Below are 21,161 nucleotides of genomic sequence, written 5' to 3' on the forward strand. Positions count from 1 at the left end.
GTTCAAGTCACGCGTGGAGACACATGCACTAGGCTTGGAAAACATCCTGTTTTTTTTTTTAATTTTATTTTTTAAGAATCTCATCTGTAAATGGGGCGCTAAATGGGAAGTTTATTTAAAAAAAAGATTTCCATGAAGATTCCCCCCCTCCCCCCTTTATTTTCTCCCAATTTTTACACCGAATTCTGTTTTGTCTATTTTAGAATTAACTGCCAGATCCAATCAAGTGACTCGGATTGATGTAGTGTTAGCTTGCCACTTCCAGATGTAAAGTCAGTACTCTATAATAGATTACCACTGTTATTAAGTGTTGCTCTGTGATTGATACTTAACTGCTAGATCTTCTTTGGGGAACAGACTCCTTATGCTGTGTTAATGTGTACTATGGTCGGGTATATGTTTACAACATGTATTTTGGTACAGGATTGCTTGTCTTAGTATTTAAAAATGTCCCCAAAAGGAGGACGTTTATTTCAGGAATTAAATGTTATAATAGAGGAATTTAGTGACAGGTCTGGCAACCCTTGTGATTTGGGGGTGAGGGCTGGGGTGTGTTCGGGAGGCGACGTTGGTATTTAGAGCAGTGAGCAGAAGCCAGCGTGGTGTTAGCCAGCTCACATGGCTGTCTTTCTATGTGCCCTTGACATTTGGCTCTTATCCCTTAGTTTCGCTGTCTCTAAAATGGTGCTGTGTGTTGTTTGATGGCTCTTTAAATCTTACATTAATGGGTGATTTCAAAATCGGTGATTAGCAATCTGTGAAAACCGTGTTGATTTTACAGTTCTCTCTCAAAAAGAGCGTTACTTTTTAAATTGTATTTCCTCCAAACTGATTACAGAGTTCCTGCTTGCTTTCTGAACATTTGGAAAATCTATTGAAACATCTCACAGGAAAACAAATAGCTTTCGTGCTTAATTCCATTGTTTTTAGAATTATAAACGTAGTTTATAAAGTGGCCATGAAGTGCTTAAAATGTTACCATAATTCAGTGGGGGGAAAAATGAGCTGTTCAGAGCATCTCTTTATCCCAAGGAGTTCTTCTTGAAAACGTAGTAGAAAAATATTCCCAGATTCATTGTGAATACATCAGAATAAAAATTACAGGTGAAAACATTCAGAGATAATACTGACAAAAATAAAATATTTTCACTCATTTATTTTCCTTTTTCCTGATGAAACATAGATGTTACACTGGTTTCTTGTTATTTATAACATTTGTGTATTCTACAAAATATGTAACATTTGTAAACAGGTCTGAAGATTGTACAAAATACTAGTTATCTTCTATCATATGTCAGCTGATAGTTACCAAGCGGGCTTTGTACCCAAGTATGAATTGGAAAGCTGCCATTTGTTTTGCCGTTTATCAGCCGGCATTAGAGAGTGATGATAAAGTATGCTGCTTAAAAACTCACATTCAAATCTCTGTGCATTTGACAAATAAAAATGTGTAGCAAGATGCTATTAAATCTGTAAAGTCAGTGTTGTAAGCTTTCTGATGTACTGATTGTGTGGAGCCCTGTTTTTTTTTTTTCATGAGTAGTTATCTGTTTTCATGACAGGTGGTCACTAGCTGCCAAGAGAAAATCCAGCACTGGTGAGTCAAAGATAATTTCATTTTATACTTTTGAAATACTGGTGGGGTCAACCAGTTGTTTTTAAACAATGGGAGGGGTGAGTGTGTGTGTGTGTGTGTGTGTGTGTGTGTGTGAGAGAGAGAGAGAGAGAGAGAGAGAGAGAGAGAGAGGAGAGAGAGAGAGGGAGAGAAACATCAGTAATTGAATTCTTTCAGTAATAATCTCCATTTTGAATGCCTTCAATGCTAATGTATATTTTTTACCCTCTTCTGAATGAACATATTCCTTGATTTCCTGAAGTTGTATTGTTGTAATTTGTGTTTATTTCATTTATTTATTTTCTTCTGTAAAGAAGTTAAGATAACATCCAGTGGATATTGAGACACATCTGAACCTAACTGATCATACATAGAGCTCTGTGTATGGTGACTGTTTCATAGATTTGTAAGAAAAGAATAATTTGAATCAGTTGTTTTAAAATGATGGTGGAACTGTCCCAAAAACATTTTTCACAAAGTTTGGAAAAATTAATTTCTGGCTTTAAAAAAAATTGTGCAATATTTAATTTATTAAGTAAATTAAATTTTTTGTTTTAAAGTAATTTGTCATTTAAAAATAAGTTGTGGAAAATACAACACAAAAAGGAATATTGAAACCATTTGTTATATTATCACTCAGAATTCAATATTTTTCTATATATAACACATGTATTATGAATTATGAGCTTGCTTTATAGACTGCACTTCCTTTTTTTTAGAGAGAGAAAGAAAGCATATCTATTTTAATGTGCTAATCTATAGTTAATAGGACAGTGCTTGGAAAAATAACATACTTTCCTACTCTAGTGCTTCAGAGGAAAATGCTCAATTTAATGGTGAATAAAACCTTAACATTATGAGCTGTCACGAGGTATAGCTGTTGATCTTCAGATATCAGATTACAGTACATCCATGCTGTGTTTCTGAAGATATTACAGAAAAAACACCAGGAGCCGTCTTGATGATGGTTGCAGGGTTATTGCAAAATCATGGTAACTGCCCCTTTACTGGAGAGATTAAACCTCCCGTTATACACCACCAAGCATATAATATTTTAAATTTAGTTTAAGAGGCTTTTTCTTCATGCCTGAGAGACCTCCAAGGAAATAATTTATAGTTAGTATATACCCAGTGTTTTTGGTTTAAATACACATAAACTGCAAGGAGTGGGTAAGAGGGAAAAAAATCTTTGCAGTCTCTTCTCCAGTTTTGACTATTGGTGTGAAAGAAGGAATCTCAAACCAATACCACCCACTTAGAAATAAAAATTCAGGACTTCTTCATTAATTTTCAGCAAATGCCTCATTGTAATTGCAATTCACCACTGGTGGTGTAAGCCTGTCAACATTTCCACACTGGCTCATTTTCTTCTCATTACACGCTTAGCCCAGGTTAAAATCTGGAGGTTTATAACCTGGCCAGAGGAAGGGTTTTCTCTTACAAATTTGGCCAAAGCCATCCAAGTTTTAGAAGTCATTGCCAGGGGAAGTTATTATTTTAACGCAGACTCATGTCTGTCTTGGTTATGGGGAGGAAATGAGAACAGGATGTATTCCCTCAGAACAGCTGGGTTTTCACAGAAGTGTGAGCAACATTGTGCTTCTGGCTGGTTTAATGGGGAAATGCTTTCTCTTCTAGAAGGTTCTATGAGGATGTAGGCTTGTGTCCCTCCTTTCTCTGTTTGATACAAAATAGGTACCTAAGAAAAGTTTGAAGAGATGAAAATGAAGCTTACAGCTATTTTATACATAATTTTTGTATGTCTTTGCAAGTCTTTAAACAGTGACAGAAAAATTTCTTGGTAGGTCCATGTAACCCTGAGCTTGCCTTTCCAGTTGCCCCCAAATCCTCCAAACCACAGAAGCTCAGCTTACTTGCCACACATAGCTTAACAAAAGATGATCCCATATCTTTACATTCCTTATTTAATTTTTATTTGTTTATTATCTTTAGTTGTTCAAAGGAGTTTCAATTCAACATGTTGGTTTATGAACACAATGCATCTTGATCAGTGTCACCCCTTTCTCTCCTATCCCAGCCCCACCCAACATTCCTTATCTTTTCAATTTTCATTTAAAACATTAAAATTGTTTCCTCCCCCTAATTTAAATTTGCATTTTTCCTCTGAATCATTTCTGATACGGTGTAGGGACCAGACTGTTGGATCTTTAATGAGAATCTGTCACAGTATCATGACATTGCTAGAATCTAAATGACCAGTGAACTCACAGATTTATAATGTTCTCAAATGGAAGGCAAATTATTTCCATTCTCCCGAAAGCCAGGAAATTGTGGAATTCTCATGATATTTTTATGCTCCCCTTAAGTCCTCAAGCAGTAATTCAGTTCTTGCTACGCTGCGTTAATATCATGGGGCTGTGTGGAAAGGGAGCCCCTGTCATGGACTGGCTCATCATCATCCAGGGAAGGGCGGTCGCAGTGGTGTGCTGCTGTTGGCAGTGATCAGAAGCAAATGCAGGAGGCTCAGGGCTCAGGGCTCAGTTTAGGTCTGCAGCCAGCTGTGAACACAGGACCTTTCTCTCTCACACATGGTACTTCATGTGTTCACTCTCACTTAGTGAGGAGAAACAAATATGGGGTTTTAAACACTGCATTTTTCCCTAGTGGTATGTGTGTATGCATGTGCACAGCTTTAAAGGATTCTTTCACTTATGTTCCTGTGATAGATAATCTGTTTCAGAGGTAATCTGAAATATATATATGTATTGGTATATGTATATGTATATATGTGTGCATGTGTATATGTAAAATATATTAATATACATTAGATGTATATTAAATATATATGTGATGTTATAACTTTATATATTAAATACATGTTAATATTAATATATAAATGGATTAAATGTATAGAAATATATATTATATGTAATTATTTATAATGTATATATCATATTTTAATGCATATTTAGTATATATGTGTATTTAAAATATGTAATACATTAATAAATATATATGAGACATAATATTTTGCATATGAAATGTAGGTCTGAGTACAGTATTTGTAGAAAACGTTGGAATAAAAATGATTTGGAACCATAGGACCTGCCCGGTAAATGAATTTAAATTCAAGATCTGGGGTGATCTACCAAATATATAGAATTTGTGTAGTTAATAACAGTTACAAAGCAAACATTTGAACCTAAAAGGTGAGAATTTGTATTTCAGAGCTCTTTAATAGTGGTTTTCAATTTAGTTTTCAGTAAAATTTTAGACTTTAAACTTCTCAATTAATACTTTTGCCTTAATTCAGGAAATAACACTATTTTCTCCTTAAAATGAGAGCCCACTGTTTTTTCGTTTGGAGAGTCATAGACCTACATTTGAATCCTGTCATGTTGTAACTTTGTCACCTGGCCAGATCTGCTGGCCTCCTGGGCACATTGGTTCTGCTTCACTCACTGGGCAGGGCAGGAGCAAGACCCCCAGCCTGGCCCTGAGTGCAATCAGTTTCCTAAGAGTATTAATTGTCTTGTGAGTTCTTCACATTCAGGCTGCTACCCTACCAGTTTATCCTGATGCAGACCTGGCTTTTTGAGCATTGTTGTGGCAGCTCTTTGTTATTAATACCTTAAAAGAATGATGCTAACCAAAAGGTGATTGGTATATAGTGACTCCTACACCTCACCTGCCAGTCAGGCAGCTTGACTGTCAGCCCATGGTTTTACCTAAACTTCAGTGAACACCCATCCCACCATCCACCCCTTGAAGTGAATCTAATTTACTTCATTCTATTTGGAAATATTTTAGCATATAGCTTTAAGAGATAAAAAGATTTATCTATTATTGTTTAGGATTTAAATTACATATGTTTATATCTATTGCTTATATTAGTATTGGGGATTGAACTTGGTTTGCTGGGCAAGCACTTGAGCCACACCCCTACCCTGAAATAAATACTTTGTTAGGCATTGCATTTAAGAGACACTGAAGAATGTAAGTGATACACATTTTCTTCATCCATTGGTCCCGTAGTTCTTATTTGCCTTTTCTGGAAGCAGCTGCTGTTTATCTTTTATTTTGTCCCCATTTTCTGTCTTTGTAGAAATACTTCATGCAAAGCAGAGTGAGTATGTGTATTTCTGCACACATTGTATATATTTCGCTCCCATGCTTTGGACTAAAAGAACATCAGATTACACAGTGTTCAGTCACCACTGCTTGTGTTAAAGGTTGTTTTCAGTTTTCTTCATTCAAATATATTTCATTGCCTGGCACTGGTGGCTCATGCCTGTAGTCCTAGTAACTCAGAAGGCTTAGATCTAATGATCACAGTTCAAAGCCAGCCGAAGCAGGAAGGTCCTGGAGACTGTTATCTCTATTTAACCACCAGAAAACCAGAAATGGAGCGGTGGCCTTAAATGGTAGTGCTAGCCTTGAGCAAAAGAGCTCAGAGACTGCACCCAGGCCCCATGATCCCCACAAAACAACAACAACAACAAAAAACAAGCATTTCATTGTGTCCTGTGTCTTAACTTTCAGGTTTGCCAAATATTGTTCTGTTTTGCTTCTCTATAAATAATGGCCAGCATCCTTGGTAAAATGATATGGCCATTATTTTATTGCTCTGCAGTAAAACCACCCCCAAAATCAATGGTTAAGACCACTGCCATTATAGGACCAGTCACCTGTGCATCACTCCTGGTCTTATTTGCACTCTGGTTGGGTGACTCTCAGTGATCTGTGCACAGTGTTACTCTATGGCTGTGATGGCTGAAACTGGGCCTGTATGTCTCCCTAGGCCTTTGAAACCCAGACACCCTCAGTTTCTATGGTGTGGTTACAGTCAGAGTAACTCACCAGAGCTAGCCTAGACTCACAAGTGGGGAGATGATCTCTCCTGTTGGAGGACTGCAGAAGAATTCATGTTCAATTTTTTATTTTAGTGCCAGGCTCAAACTCAGGGCCTGGGTGCTGTCTCTTAGCTTTTTTTGCTCAATGCTGGTGCTCTACTACTTGAGCCACAGCTCCACTTCTCATTCCTCCTCACTCCCCTGGTTAAGTGGAGATAAGACTCAGGGACTTTCTTGCCCAACCTGGGTGTCTTTTTTTTTTTTTTTTTTCTCCTGTTTGTCGTGGGGCCTGAACTCTGTGCCTGGGCCCTGTCTCTCAGTTCTTCAGCTCAAGGCGAGTGTCCTACCACTTGAGCCACAGCACCACTTCCGGCTTTTTCTGCCTATGTGGTGCTGAGGAATTGAACTCAGGGCCTCATGCATGCAAGGCAAGCGCTCTAGCACTGAGCCACCTTCCCAGCCCCCCAACCTGGCTTTGAACCATGATCTCAGGTCTCTGCTTCCTGAGTAACTAGGATTACAGATATTAGCACCAGCACTTGGCCCTTCATGTTCAGGTTTAATGCACTGCAGATGATTTCTACTGACTAGTTCCCACAAGAAAGAGTGGCCTCCTCATCTGCCTGGTAGGTATTAAAAGCATAAGTTGTAAAACTGCCTTGCTTCCTTTCCATTATCTTAGAAGGATTTTTAGTAAAGATACCTGTAATGTGCTAGGAATGTGGCTTAGTGGTAGAGTACTTGTCTAGCATGCATGAAGCCCTGGGTGATTCCTTGGTACCACCTAAAAAATAAATAAAATTAATTTAAAAAAAAGATAGCTACAAAATGGCTTGAATGCAGCCTTAATGACAATATGAAGTGCTTTATTTGTTTCTGTGATTAATTTTGGAAAGGTAGCTTTAAATTTAGACAAAATGAGACATTGGCATGGGAGTTCTGGGAGATAGATTCTAGAACAAATATTAATGTATGTTTGATATTTCAAAGAAAACAATAAAGGTACTGTTTGTGGAAGAAAATAGCTAGTAGGGCCTCATGGATCAGGCTGCCTGGGCTGAACTGTTATCCTCAGATCTCAGCCCCTGAGTAGCTAAGATTATCGGCTCTGCTTTCATCTGTTTTTCAATTAGAGTCTTGCACTTTTGCTCCAGGAAGGCCTCAGGCCTGTATCCTCCTACTTTTTCCTCCTAAGTATCTGGGACTACAGGCCTGCCCCACCATACCTTGCTTTTCAAGCTGAAGGTTTGAAGATGATTTTTGAGAAAAATCTGAATTTGGCTTTTAACATTTTTATTCTGAGTATGAAATGCTTAATTATATGATGAATGAAATACAAGAAGCATAAAGGTAAATTTATTTATGATTCTAAAGATAAGCCTAATTCTCTTTTTTGAGTTATAACATTTCATTTTATGCCTTTTATCTTCCTAATTCCACGTATATACTCATATCACTAAGGTCAAACTATAAATGATTTTCTTTTTTTTTTTTTGCTCTTCTTTTAAAGAGTTAATGGTTTTCCATGTATACTTCAGTCTTACTTCTAGGAGTCCTCAAATCTGTCAATTCAGAATGCAGCCAAACTAGCTTGATACCTGACAGATTTCTGAATACAGAGGGCACCTATATATGTTCTAGGTTTTCCCCAGGAACCCTGCTGGCATCAGGGCCCCTTCAATGTGACTTCCTGCAGTATTGTCTGTGATTCTGGTACAGCTCATGTCCAGGTACTTTCTTAGCTCATTTTCCCTGGCCTTCTTAGTACAGTGGGAGAGGCTTGTGTTGTATTTGGTACAACTTAATTAATTTTCATTTTATTTATTAGATTTGAACAGTACACCATTGGCTTACTGTAAGGATTTTCATTTTTACATACATTTGTAAAAGAAGAGCAATATGCTGTAAAACCTGTATAGGACATAAGGAAGGTGTCAACATACATAATATACAACACACACACAACATGTGTACATTATATACACATGTAGATTCACACATATGCAAACAATGTGTAAATACATTTACATAGTATATGTGTAATCATGCACATTACATATATGTATACACACATTTGTGCTGGTTCTGGGCTTTGGGGGAGGCCCCCCTCCCTTGTTGTTTTTTTGGCTGAAGACTGGCGCTATCACTTGAGCCACCGTTCCACTTCTGGCTTTTTTTTGGCTGACTAATTGGAGCTAAGAGTCTCACTTTTCTGTCTAGGCTGGCTTTGAACTTTGATCCTCAGATCTGTTTCCTGAATAGCTAGGATCACCGGTACATAATTTAATTTTTATTTGTGTTTATTTGCTTCTATATGTTTTTACCTGCTGAAGGTGTGACTATTGTTACTTTTCACTACTGAAAAGGTGGGGGGCTATGGCTCAAGTGATAGAGCACCTGCCTAGCATGAGGTCCTAGTTCAAACCCCAGTGCTGCCAATAATAAATTTAAAAACAGAACAGAAAGAAACAAAAGCCCTGTGAGAGATTTCTTTTGAAAATACCTGGGAGGTAGCAACCCTTTCCCTCAGTTCTTGTAGGAGCCGTGACCTGAATTACTGCTCCCAGCAACATTACTTTCTTCCTAAAATGTACTTTAAGGATAAAGCACAGAAAAATCTACATAGAAATAGGCAAGCTCTGAATTATGATGTGGTACAAGTAGTGATGAACACAAATACTTCTACTCCTCCTTTTGATTTATAACAGGAATATAATCAATTGTTGAAAATTAGGAAGATCAGAAGGACAAAAAAATCACCCACGAACTCATCACATAAAATTAACTGAAGGCTGGGCGTCGGCTCATGCCTGTAAACCTAACTACTCAGGAGGCTGGATCTGAGGATGGCAGTTCAAAGCCAGCCTGGGCAGGAAAGTCCGTGAGACTCCTATCTCCAATAAACCACCAGAAAACCGGAAGTGGTGCTGTAGCTTAAGTGGTAGAGCGCTTGCCTTGAGCTGAAGAGCTGAGGGACAGGACTCAGGCCCAGAGTTCAAGCCCCACAACCCACAAAAAAAAAAAGCAAAACTGACCTAAGAAGTTTGGGGTATTTCCAAATTACACTAAATGTGTTGTTAGGCAGTTTTAAACTTTTGATTTTGAACGTATGAATACTTTGATGTAGAGTGATATTATAGATGAAGAAACAGACCCCATGATGATTGACAGGTCAGTTATTGATGTCCTGCAAATCAATTTTTTTTTTTTTTTTTTTTGGATCTGGTTGTGGGGCCTAAACTCTGGCCCTGGGCGCTGTCCCTTAGCTCTTCAGCTCAAGGCTAGCGCTCTACCACTTGAGTCACAGCACCACTTCCGGCTTTTTTCTTTTTGCTTATGTGGTGCTGAGGAATTGAACCCAGGGCCTCATGCATGCAAGGCAAGTGCTCTACCACTGAGCCACCTTCCCAGCTCCTCCATTTGGGTTTTTAATGAATATTCCTTTTCCCACCAGATGGTGGGAAACAGCAGCGTAGATTCCTACTTCAAGGATATTTCGTAGTTTTTGGCTGAAAGTAAAAATGGCATTTGCTTTTGTTCCCTAGAGGCTGAGATCATTGGGGTCATAGTTCATGGCCAGCCAAGGCAAAAATGTAGCAAGACACATCTTAGTGTGTGTGTGTGTGTGTGTGTGTGTGTGTGTAATTTATCACTCCTTGCTCTAAAAATGAAAAGATCGTTATCTGTATCTTTCCTGAACTTTATTTTCCTCCATTTCCTTCATCTGAGTGGTCTTCAGGCCAGTGGGTGTTTAATAAGGATGGGCTGCACAGTTTAAAAGGGCTGCATTTGTGGAGGACCCCTGCTGCATATGGCATAAGGCTCAGTTGCAGAGGAGGTGAGCAATAAATAGTTGACGAACTGAGTTGAGACAGGGTTGTCTTGGATGCTTCATAAGTTCTAGATGTTCCAAAAATAACGTGTGAAGGTCATATATTGACGCACATGTACTTCAGATTCTGGGTTTCATTAAAAAGAAAAAATAAACTGCTTCTGATTAGCACAGACATGAACACATGGCCCCTTTCTCTTTTAAACACCTCATTTTTTTTTTTTTAAATCATGCCAAAGGGGAAGAGAGCCAGAGGAAACTTTTGCTGAGGAAGAAAAAAGTTAGTATTCTATTAAGTTCTTTTTTTTAGAAGTGAAATTAACTCACATCTTGTTATAACCAGAAATTTTATTTCATCTTTTAAAAATATTAAGATGGAGGTTATGTCCTTTGCTTCTGCAACAGGGTTATAAAACTTTTTTTTTAGCAAGGATTTTTATGAGAAAGATTACAAATGAGTCTTTCCCAACTCTTAACCCTTTTATATATGCTACAAAAATCTTCAAACATACAGTAAAGTTGAAAGAATTGTATGGATGAACCTTGATTATGTATTATCCATACTGTAATCCATTAATCCTTGAGGTTCAAAGTAAGTGATATATATCAGTCTATTCTGCCTTTAATACTCACTCGTGCACATACCTCATTGAACTTACTCTCTTCTCTACATTTCTCTAACCGTATTTCCCACGGGTTCTGTCTGAGCTTAGCTTTTCCTTCAGAGAGAGCTACTCTCCTAGTTCCATAGCTACTGTGTACCTTCATCACAGTGGCTTGTAGATCAGTTCAGCTAGGTCCAAGTGGGGGTTGCAAAAGTTCCTTAACATTCCTTTCACTGCAAGTTATGTGAGATATTGAATATGAATCATCTTATTTGGATGCACTTTTCAAGCTTAGTAGTTGACAGGTGAGTTAATTTAGAAGGATCAAGTATGGTGAAACTGAAGTTGTGAGCAGTGGCTCACATCTGTAATCGTAGCTACTCAGGAAGCTGAGATCTTGGATTTGGGTTTAGAACCAGCCCAGGCAGGAAAGTCCTTCAGACTTTTATCTCCAATTAACTAGCAAAAAGCCAGAATTAGAAGTGTGGCTGTAGTGGTAGAGCACTAGTCTTGAGTGAAAAAGTCAGGGCTGCCATCCGAGCTTGGAGTTCAAGCCCAGTACTAACACCCTTATTCCCTTCCTCCCCCTACCTAATGTGAAACTAAACAAGCAGGCCTACATATCTAAGTAAGTAGGCTCAAAATGCCTTTTCTAATTGCATCTGGGTTTGCTTTACATTTGAAAAAACACTATTGTAAATAATTATCTCTTTGGATTTGTGTGTTTCAATATGATCTCATTGTCCAAAGATCAGTTATATTCTCAAATAACAAAATAGAAGAAAAAAAATGAGTTCAAATTTAAACACAAGACTGGGCACCGGCGGATCACAATTGTAATCCTAACTACTCAGGAGGCTGAGATCTAAAGCTCAGAGTTCAGAGCCACTTTAGAAGCAGGAGAGTCCTGGAGACTTATCTCCAGTGAACCACTAGATAAAGCTGTAAGTGGAGCTGTGGCTCAAGTGGTAGAGCGCTACCTTGAGCAAAGAAGCTCAGCCACAGCACACAGGCCCTGAGTTCAAGCCCCATGACTGGTACTCCAAAAAAGTAAACAACTGTTTAGCACAAGTAAACTTTTCTAACACTTACCACTCAATTCTAAACACATAGTCATTGTGATCTTTGGTGGCGTTGTTGAAGCCCTTTGGTCTCAGGAGGACTTCTAGGAGGTCACGTTTTGATCAGTGCTTAGTCCTGGCCGTGCCATTCTGACAGGAGCCCCCAGAGAAGGGAGTCCCTCAGGCCTGATTCTCTCCAGAGCACTGCCAGCCTTCTGCTGCCTCCTTTCAAAACCCATTTCTGCCTGGGCTGCATTTAAATTACCTTGCCCATTATTTTTATTTTCTTTCCTATTTTTAGTCAACAGTTCAGAACTTAGAAATAGCAACTCCCACTGTAAACTGTTCTCAAGTGGCATCTACTTTTTTTTTGTATGTTGTTCTAGAGAGACTTATTAATGATAAGCTTAAAACTGATTTAAAATATTGACACCGATCCTGGTATTACCTCTGTTTGAAATTTCTGTTCTTCTAATGTACAAAGAGGTTTTTTTTTTTCCCCTAGCAAGTCTACCTTTCCAGTGTAAAATTACTTGTACAAGCATGTCAAATGTTTACTGCTACTTAATCATAGAGACTCAGAGGCAGCTTGTAGTCCTTGAACACATGCAGAAAATCACGTCTGGAGCATGTAAACCATCCTGTGGTGGACCAGTTGTCCTGTATGGATGTGGGTCGACCAGTTGTTTCTCTGAACAGACAAGGACCGTTGGGTGGTGCCATAGTGATTTTTCATTCTTTTTAAAAATTCAAATTAAAAAAAGTATCAATTTTCTACAGAATTGCTATCTATTTTGTCCGATGGAGGCATTGGCCCAAATCAGCCCTTTGTGGACATTCTCCAGTTGATCACTCACACCAACCTCTCTGAAACCCAATGTTTACTTAGCTTCAGGTTCGTTTAGTAAGTCATACAGTCCCATGGAGTGACTTAATCTCAGTGGGTAACAGATCTTCCCTGGAAGTTATACAATTGGTGTTTTTGGGACTTTCCTAGGAAAAGTTGGTGCTTAATGCTGAGCAGGGTGCTCAGTCCTTTTCACTTCTCTTGGACCTGTAAGGTGCTTAGTTACACATTGTCCCCTGGAAGTCTTACACCGTGGAAGAACCTGTATGGGTAAAATAGTACAGTTGGGACTATCTGACTTCGCAGCTGTATGCTTTTTGGTACATACCCTTGTGCATAAAGCTTTTTGGCTATTTTACCTGTGCAACAATTTATCCAGAAAGATGACTTTTTTTTAAACTCCCCTTAAATAGAAGAAATGACATTTTACTCTATTGTATTTGTAGACATGCTCTTTTGTTTTGTTTTGTTTTGTTTTTGGTTGATTGTGGGGCTTGAGCTCTGGGCCTGGGCACTGTCCCTGAGCTTTTCAGCTCAAAGTGAGCACTCTACCACTTGAGCCACAGCACCACTTCCAGTTTTCTGTTGGTTCATTGGAGATAAGAGTCTCACAAGTGTTCCAGCCCAGGCTGGCTTCGAACTGCGATCCTCAGATCTCAGCCTCCTGAGTAGCTAGGATTACAGGTGTGCACCACTGGTGCCCCGCTGCTGCTGCTGCTGCTGCTGCTGCTGCTGCTGCTGTTGTTCATCCTCCTCTTCCTCCTCCTCCTCCTCCTTTTCCTCCTCCTTCACCTCTTCCTCCTCCTCCTTCTGATTTTTGGGAGGAAGCTTATATAAATCTGTGTGTACAATGGAACATGCAAATATCCTTAAAAGAACAAGGTCAGAAGATCTAGGTTAAATGCACTGCCTGCTTCACCTAATCCAGGAAATCTGATTTCCTCTCCTGCTACCTCCTCTTCTGAAAGACAAGACATGTCAGTGACACTTATGCATCACCAGTCTTTTAAGTATAAACAATAGAAATATGTCTGTGAAGTTCCTGCATATGTTAAGAGTAAGTGTGATTATTGTAAGTAGGCCGCAGTTGCTGTAGAGGCACAAAGTAGTCAGTTGAAAGCAGTCCATGGTGCCTAGAACATAGGCGTTTCATTGTGTCGGAAGAGATTATTTGTGTTGTAGCTTAATCCTTATTTCAATTCCACACTACCCACAGGTTCACGTAAATTACGTGGTGATTTGGTGAGAGAGAGAGAGAGTTAGAGAGAGAGTTTTAATTGGTAATGGGTTCTCTTCTGCTTACAATCAGATTTAGGCCTCTAGTTTTGCCTACTGCTTACATTTGCACGCACAGAATCACATGCTGTACATGGGGGAAATCAGTGTTAACTCCGTTTTGATGCCACACAGCCAGATTGAAGTGCTGTTTTTATATTGTCTTTGCCTAATTTCTCCTACCCTCAGCTAGATTTTTTTAAATCCCCTCTTAATGACATTAGTAAGTATAATTGAAGAATTGATAACATCATTTCTTAGCCTCAAGTTTCCTGATGAGGAACGGAAGCACTGGCTCCTATTTTATGTGTTCAAGGTTCCTACCTCACAGCCAGGGTGTAGGCACTGTTCTAGAATGTTCTAGAAGTTCCATGTCTCCTTTTCTTGCCCTTCATTTCTCCATTTGACTTAGTCCCGATGATCCTCCAGCTTAGCAAACACTTAAGTATCAGACATGTGAGTACCCAACTTCTAGCAAGTCTTAATTCTTAATAAATATATGGGAAAATAATGCCATTGCCAAACTTTGTGAAAATAGAATTTCAAAATTAAAAAACAAAAAACAAAAAACAAAATGGAATCTGTAAATGACTAAAATTAGGTTTCAGATGAGTTTGTGTTAAGACAGACAGCTTGCTGGGAGGACTGTTGGTGAGCTCTCTCAGTGTGTGGTGTTTTGGGTCCACAGGAAGAAGGTGGATGATGATTACAGTGCCCTTCAGGAGAGACTCAGCACCTTGCCGGATAAGTTGTCCTACAACATCATGGTATGTTTAGGGTACTTTCTGATTATTATAGAGGTATTGGGGCTTGAACTCAGGGCCCAGGTGCTGTCCTTTAGCCTTTTACTCAAAGCTAAAACTGTACCACTTGAGCCATAATCTGATTGCTGGTTCATTGGAGATAAGAGTCTCATGGACTTTCCTCCCTGGGCTGGTTTCCAACTGTCATCCTCAGATCTCAACCTCCTGAGTAGTTGAGATGACATGCGTGAGCCATGGCTCCCAGCAGAACAATTGTGGGATGTTTTTGCGGTATGTGTATCAGTTCACAGATTGCTCAGCTGACCGATGGCATCAGAGGTGACCTTCCTAGGATGTGTTGTTTGCCGTGCATCTTCTAATAGCACAATCAAGGCAGTTCTTGATACTTAACTTTTCTTTTTTTTCCGCCATAAGAATGGAATTTTACACTATAGTGACATACACGTTAGCTTATGATTTGACATATTTTCTGGGCAAACTTAACTACATAAAACACTAATTACAATGAGAATGTGGTTCTTCGCCATTTCCTGTTCGCCAGAGCTGGAATAGACCATAATGTTTTGTCACAGAATTCCATCGTAGAACATTGATTTTTATGTTAGAAGGTGCTACTAATTTCTTTCTTAATGGTGTTCGTCTGACATAGTTCCCAGGTCCTGGCTGAGTCTGCGTTGGAGAACCTTCCTCTGGGACACTGCTTCTGGTTAGGTCTACCCACATGATCTCAGTGTCACAGGCCACGCTCACTGATGCTTTATGAAACATGGCTATTTAGAAATGTTTTTCAGTGTTCTTGACCCAAACTGTTCTCCATTGACAATATTTCACTACTGTTTTGCTTTCATCTGTATTTAAGAATTAATATTCCAACATACAAAATGTCATTAATATAAATAAATGTAAAAAAATACTCCTCAAATACTTTCTCTAAGATACACATGTAAATATGGCACAAATTTGTTTTCCTGCTCATTTATTTTTTGGTGTTGGTCATGGGTGCTGTCTCTGAGCCTTATTCACTTAAGGCTAAAAGAGATAAAAATCTCACAGATTTTCCTGCCTGGGCTGGCTTCGAACCATAATCCTCAGAAATCAGCCTTCTGAGTAGGCGGGATTACCGGTGTGAGCCCCCAGCAGTCCAGCCTGTTTTTTATTTTTGTTTTAAAATATTGATTTATTCATTGGAAGCAATTTTCTCTAGACTTTGCTGGTCAAATTTCAACATAATGTTCAATTTCTCTAAATCTATGATGTCTTTTCCCCCAGAGTATAGATGAGAAAGACTTCCATAGTGGTGTAGGGCCCTTGAATATGGTTTCAAAATCTATTTCTTCTTAGTGTTTAAAACATTTTGTCTTTTGTATATGTGTGTGTGTGTGTATGTGTGTTTAAAACAATAGGTACCCTTTGGCCCCTTTGCCTTCATGCCAGGAAAACTTGTGCACACCAATGAAGTCACTGTTTTACTAGGGGACAACTGGTTTGCAAAGTGCTCAGCCAAGCAGGCCGTTGGATTAGCAGAGCACCGGAAAGAACGTAAGTACCTCCTGTAAATGGGGTTCCTTGTTGTGTGATGCATTGGCCCACGAATTGCACGGTGGGTGGACTGTTAGCTACCAAAACTACCTCTGTGACCTCTGGCCTGTGAGGCTTGGCTCTGTGTGACTCGTAGAAAGTTTGAGAAGAACCATCAAAGAGAAATGAGCTGGAGAATGGTAGGTCTGGCTTGGAATCACTGCCCACCTGGTCACATTTTGCAGAAATTAAGAAGTATAAAAAATCAGTACATTTGGGTGGGTACTGGTATAGTGTCTTCTGCAATTTGTTATCCTAAGGAGTCTGAGATCTGAGGATCCACAGTTTGAAGCCACATTGGCAGGAAAGTTCATGAGACTCTTCAGTGAACCAGTGAAAAGCTGGAAGTGAAGCTGTGGTTCAAGTGGTAGAATGCCAATCTCAAGCAAAAAAACCCAGGGGACAGTGCCCAGGACCTGAATTCAAGCCCCAGTACCAGCACACACACATAAAATTTTTTTTTTTTAACAATAAGATATTTAATACAATAAAACAGAGTTCTGGCAGAGAAAGCAGTATGGTGCATCCCTTCCCAGTAGTTAAAAAATGGTTTTGGAAAGTAACCAAACATGATGACTTTTAGGACCTATATTTATCTAAAATAATTTTTAGATGACATGTATATGCCTGAGGACCTCCTATGATAAATGAATTCTAAGATGATTTACTCACATCTACAATAATTTATAGTAACTGACGGAAATGTTTTGGTGTATTTTGTTACATTGAATGTCTATTAAGGAAGTTACATTAGTTCCCTCTTAGCTGTGGCTGCATGCATTCCAAGACCCCATTGTGTGCTCAGAGCCTTGGTTGTTATGGCCCCATAATTTAAAGCTATATTTCCCTTAACAGAGTACTTCCTCATGCACTGTGGCCATGACTTTGGAAGTCTGAAGTATGAAATGAATTGACTTCTCAAAATTTTGATTTTCTTTTTTGGTGCCAGCCCGAGGGGTTTGGTCTCAGGCCCCTAAGCAGTGTCCCTTAGCTTTTTCCACTCCAGGATGGTGCTCTACTACTTGATCCATAGCTCCCTTTCTTTTTGCTGGTTAATTGGAGATGAGTCTCACAGGTCTGTCTGCTCCACCTGGCTTCAAAACCACTCTATCTTGAGAAGTGAGGATTACAGGTATGAATGAAGTCACTAGCACCTGGCAGGAAGGAGGTCTTTGCTATCAGATTTGTAGGGGCACCCAATGGATGAAGTCACTAGCACCTGGCAGGAAGGAGGTCTTTGTAGGGGCACTGAATGGATTCCACTGGAACCTTTGTTACAAAGGATGCTGAGGAGGAGGAGGAGGAGGAGGAGGAGGAGGAGGAGGAGGAAGCCTTCCCCTGGGGCCAGAGGCAGGTTCAGTGTCCCACCCTTTTTGTTAATAGCTTATGTTGTTATTTAATGGGATATAATTATCTTTTCGTGTGTGTGTGTGTGTGTGTGTGTGTGTGTGTGTGTGTGTGTGTGTGTGTGTGTGTGTGTGTGTGTGTGTGTGTGTGTGTGTGTGTGTGTGTGTGTGTGTGTGTGTGTGTGTGTGTGTGTGTGTGTGTGTGTGTGTGTGTGTGTGTCCTGGGGCTTGAACTCAGTGCCTAGGCACTATTACTGAACTTTTTCAGTCAAGGCTAGCACTCTACCACTTTGAGCCACAGTTCTACTTCTGGTTTTTGGGTAGTTAGTTAATTGAAGATAAGAATCTTAAGGATTTTCCTGTCTGGGCTGGCTTCAAACTTCTGTCCTTAGATCTCAGCTTCCAGAGTAGCTATGATTACAGGTGTGAGCTACCAGTGCTCAGCTCATAAGTTTTTTTGTTTGTTTTAAATTTAAATTATACAGTGACATGAGCTTTATTTGGCCATACTATTCTGTGAGTTAAGACCCAGACATTGGCCCAATCGGGCTGTAAGGTGGAATACACACTTCAGCAGGGACAGATCCCTCACATTGGTTTCCTGGGGGTTCAATCCTTCACCTGCTTCTAAGGCTTGAAAGCACGGACTTGATCCCTCTCATTGTTGACCTCCTGCACAGTTGGTCTTGTTTTTTTCTAGAATGTTCATGTAAATGGTATCATAAATGTTGGAAAGTGGTGTCGTAGATGCTCACTATACTGCCTTGTCTGGACTGTTGTGAGCACGGAGGTTCATTCTTTGTTAATAGTGTTGCATTGCAATTATGCACACATTGTCTATTGATTGTGTTCCATGGTATGTGTGCAAGTGGCTTGTTGTGTTCCATGATGTGTGTGCACACATCTGTTGATTGTGTTCGATGGTGTATGTGCACATGTCTGTCGATTGTATTCCATTGTGTGTGTGCACATCTGTCAGTTTTGTTCCATTGTGTGTATATGTGTGTACATGTCTCTTGGGTATGTTCTGTAGCATGTGTGCACACGTTTGTTGATTGTGTTTTTTTTTTCTTTTCTTTTTTTGGGTCTGGTCGTGGGGCCTGAACTCTGGGTCTGGGCGCTGTCCCTCAGCTCTTCAGTTCAAGGCTAGCGCTCTACCACTTGAGCCACAGCACCACTTCTGGCTTTTTTATTTTTGCGTATGTGGTGCTGAGGAATCGAACCCAGGGCCTCAGGCATGCAAGGGAAGCTCTCTACCACTGAGCCACCTTCCCAGCCCCGTTGTTGATTGTGTTTTGTGGTGTGTACACATGGCTGTTCCATTGCATGTACGCACATGTGTGTCGATTGTGTTCTGTGGTTTGTGTGCGCACATCTGTCAACTTTGTTCCATGATGTGTTGTGTACACATTGTCTGCTCACAGCTGAAGGACGTTTGGGTTGCTTGTATTGCTCAGCAGTTATAAATGGAGCTGCTTTGACATAATGCACAGATTTCTGTGTGAACGTAATTTTGACTGCTGTATGTCAATTCCCACATTGGGACCACGGTGTCATATGGAAAATAGAAGTTCAATGTTTTGTCTTTGGTTGGTCGTGGGGCCTGAACTCTAGGCCTGGGTGCTATCCCTTAGCTTTTCAGCTCAAGGCTAGTGCTTACCACTTGAGCCATAGCAGCACTTCCGGTTTTTCTGCTTATGTGGTGCTGAGGAATCAAACCCAGGGCCTCATGCATGCAAAGCAAGCACTCTACCACTGAGCCACCTTCCCAGAACCACAGAAGTTCGGTTTTGAAGGAACTACCAAACTGTTTCCAAACTGCTGGATGACTTTCACATAAATCTCTGCTGGCTGGATCATGAGAGTTCTGGTACTTTTTAACCTTTCCAAAACTGCAACAATTTTATTCCTAGTTGGTACTATTATGGTACTATTATTAGTTGTTTTGTTTTGTTTTTGTGCTGATGTAGGGGCCTGGGCGCTGTCCCTGAGCTATTTTGGTCCAAGCTGGTGCTCTACTACTTGTGTCACAGCTCCACTTCAGCTTTTTGATGGTTCATTGTGTAAATGTCTCACAGAATTTACTGCCCTGGGCTGGCTTCCAGATCTCAACCTAGTGAGTAGCTACTGGTACCTGGCAAAACTTTTATTTATTTATTTTTTTTGGGTAGTACTGGGATTGAACTCCAGGTCTGCTGCTTTCTAGATATGTGCTTTACTGCCTGCACCATGGCTCTGTCTCTGTCCCTGTTGTTAATTCTTTGGATGTTGGGCCAGTTGATCTTTGACTTTTTCTTACTGATTGTCATTACTGATTCATTCTCCTTAGTTGTATTAAGTCTCTTTGGAATTTCCCTTTCTTCTTGAATCAGTTTTGATAATTTCCATTATTCTGGGCATTTTGACTATTTAATCTAGGTTGTCACAATTTCTCGGTGCTCAGCTTTTCATAGTGCCTCGTTATAATCCTATTTATTTCTGTGAAATAAGTTGTACTGTTCCAGCTAGTTTTTGATTTTGGAATTTGAATCTTTTCTATTTTTATCTTTTTCTTTAGACAGCATTTGGGTTCATTGACTTCTTTTTTTGTTGTTGTTGAAGGTTTTGCTTACGTGACTCTAAGCTTTATTTTTCCTTTTACTAGCTTTGAGCTTAGTTTACTCTTCATTTGAGTTCTTCAAAGTGTACAGTTAATGGTTTGTGATCTTGCTGTTCATTCATCTATCCACTCCATTCATTCATTCATTCAGTACCAGTCGTGAGGCTTGAACTCAGGACTGGGTACTGTCCCTGAGCTTTGTTGCTCAAGGCTAGTGCTTTACTATTTGGGCCACAGCTCCACTTCTGGCTTTTTGGTGTTTAACTGGAGATGGGAGTCTCAGACTTTGACTTTTATCTCCACTTAAAGTGGTACTGAGTGCTAACCTTGAGCAAAAAGGGAGCCCAGGGACAATGTCCAGGCTCAGAGTTAAAGCCCCAGGACTGGCAAAAAAGTCTCATGGACTTTTCCTGCTTGGGCTGGATGCAAACAGTGATTCTCAGATCTTATCCTTCCTCTCTCCCTCCTTCCCTCCTCTCTCTCTCTCTCTCTCTCTCTCTCTCTCTCTCTCTCTCTCTCTCTCTTTCTTTTTTTTCTTTCTTTCGTCTCTCTCTCCCCTCTCTTCCTCCCTTCCTTCCTTCTCCTCCTCATTCCTTTTTTTTTTTGACAGTTGTGGGGTTTAAACTTGGGGCCTAGATGCTATCCCAGAACTCTTTTTGCTCAAGGCTAGCATTCTACTGCTTTGAGCAACAGCGCCACTTCTCCTTTTCTGGTGGTTCATTGGAGATAGAATCCATACACTTTCCTGCTGGGGCTAGCTTCAAATCATAATCCTCAGATCTCAGCCTCCTGAGTAGCTAGGATAATGGTGTTCTGGGAACCAAG

The 21,161-nt window shown here is 39.9% G+C and overlaps 1 protein-coding gene across 3 annotated transcripts in view; it reads left to right on the forward strand.

The window, feature by feature from the left end:
- The window catches only part of Uri1 (URI1 prefoldin like chaperone), a 55,874-nt gene that overhangs the window by 18,998 nt on the left and 15,715 nt on the right, over positions 1 to 21,161 (forward strand). Inside the window, exons 2-4 of one of the 3 annotated variants that reach the window (XM_069998521.1) lie at positions 1,563 to 1,597; positions 14,738 to 14,816; positions 16,217 to 16,352. In XM_069998521.1, coding sequence (XP_069854622.1) covers positions 1,563 to 1,597; positions 14,738 to 14,816; positions 16,217 to 16,352 — 250 coding nt within the window. Of the gene's footprint in view, positions 1 to 1,562; positions 1,598 to 8,113; positions 8,160 to 14,344; positions 14,506 to 14,737; positions 14,817 to 16,216; positions 16,353 to 21,161 lie in introns of those variants that run through there. The other 2 variants (XM_069998522.1, XM_069998523.1) reach the window with 2 other exon arrangements.

The sequence above is a fragment of the Dipodomys merriami genome, unplaced genomic scaffold (genome assembly GCF_024711535.1).
Source record: "Dipodomys merriami isolate MVZ:Mamm:240054 unplaced genomic scaffold, mDipMer1.0.p SCAF_52, whole genome shotgun sequence".
In the NCBI taxonomy this organism is placed as follows: Eukaryota; Metazoa; Chordata; class Mammalia; order Rodentia; family Heteromyidae; genus Dipodomys; species Dipodomys merriami.